The sequence below is a fragment of the Geospiza fortis genome, unplaced genomic scaffold (assembly GCF_000277835.1).
Source record: "Geospiza fortis unplaced genomic scaffold, GeoFor_1.0 scaffold183, whole genome shotgun sequence".
NCBI lineage: Eukaryota > Metazoa > Chordata > Aves > Passeriformes > Thraupidae > Geospiza > Geospiza fortis.
The window spans coordinates 97494-98410 of record NW_005054447.1 but is presented as its reverse complement, the minus strand read 5'-3'; the positions used below and the strand labels follow the sequence as shown (position 1 = coordinate 98410).

At 58.1% G+C, this 917-nt stretch overlaps 1 protein-coding gene across 2 annotated transcripts in view; it reads right to left on the bottom strand.

Moving 5' to 3' along the window:
- The window catches only part of DIXDC1 (DIX domain containing 1), a 28142-nt gene that overhangs the window by 4400 nt on the left and 22825 nt on the right, over nt 1-917 (bottom strand). For both annotated transcript variants that reach the window (XM_005427515.2, XM_005427516.2), the window contains 2 exons: nt 400-492; nt 251-322 (listed from right to left, as the gene is read on the bottom strand). In XM_005427515.2, coding sequence (XP_005427572.1) covers nt 251-322; nt 400-492 — 165 coding nt within the window. The remainder of the gene's footprint in view (nt 1-250; nt 323-399; nt 493-917) is intronic.

The following is a 917-nucleotide window of genomic DNA, read 5'->3' as shown; positions in this document are numbered from 1 at the left end:
AATTGAGCTCTGGTCTAACTACTGCCAGGGTCAGAGGTGAAGCTGGAAGCTGAGAAAGCCTCTGGCTTTCATCTCTGAGGATTCTGAGCCAGGAGGCTGAGCCAGAGTGCTCAGTGCTGGGGGCTTTGCCTGCCTTGGTCAGGGCTCTGACAGTGAGACCTCTCTGGGATGAAGGGGAGGGTTTCTGGAGCCAGGTCCCTGCAGGGTGCTGGGCAAACCCCAATCCAGGTGTGGAGCAAGGCTCCCATACCTCCTCAGCCTCTCTCTTCATGCAGTGAGCCAGCAGGGCCTCCTTGTGCTCCAGCTCCCGCTCCAAATCCACCTGTGGAGGGGCAGCAGAGGAGTCACCCCCCCATGGGCCAGCCAGAGCAGCTCCCAGCCCAGCCCAGCTCTCCCTACCTGCTGGTAGCTGGCCTCAGAAAGCTGCCTGAGCATCTCATCCAGCTTGGTCTGCTGCTGCTGCAGGTGCCGGTCCTTCTGGCACAGCTCCTTCTGCAACACAGGGGTCCAGGGAATCAGCAGGGCAGGAGGGAGGCTCTGTCATCCTCCCATGGCAGGGAAAATCCTGTCCTCTGCCAGGATCAGGCGGCTCACACAGGGTGTGCTTTGCCTGATGTTAGAGCTGAGTGTCAGAGCTTTTTTTGGACAAGATCAATCAGGTTTTTATTGCCCAAAGTCCCCTTGGCCAAAGATCTGCTGCTGAGGTCACACAGCTGTCCCAGAGCACACAGATTCCCCAGGGATCAGAGCACAAACAGGTCACCCACCCTCATCTGCACAAGTGCTGGGCACTCAGCAGCCACCACCAAAACTCACAACAATAAAAGATCTGCAGGAAGCCGTGGGGGGAATGCAAAGAACTTCTGATCCCCCCACCTCACTGCAAACACCCCTGGCTCCCACAGCTCCTTCCCAGG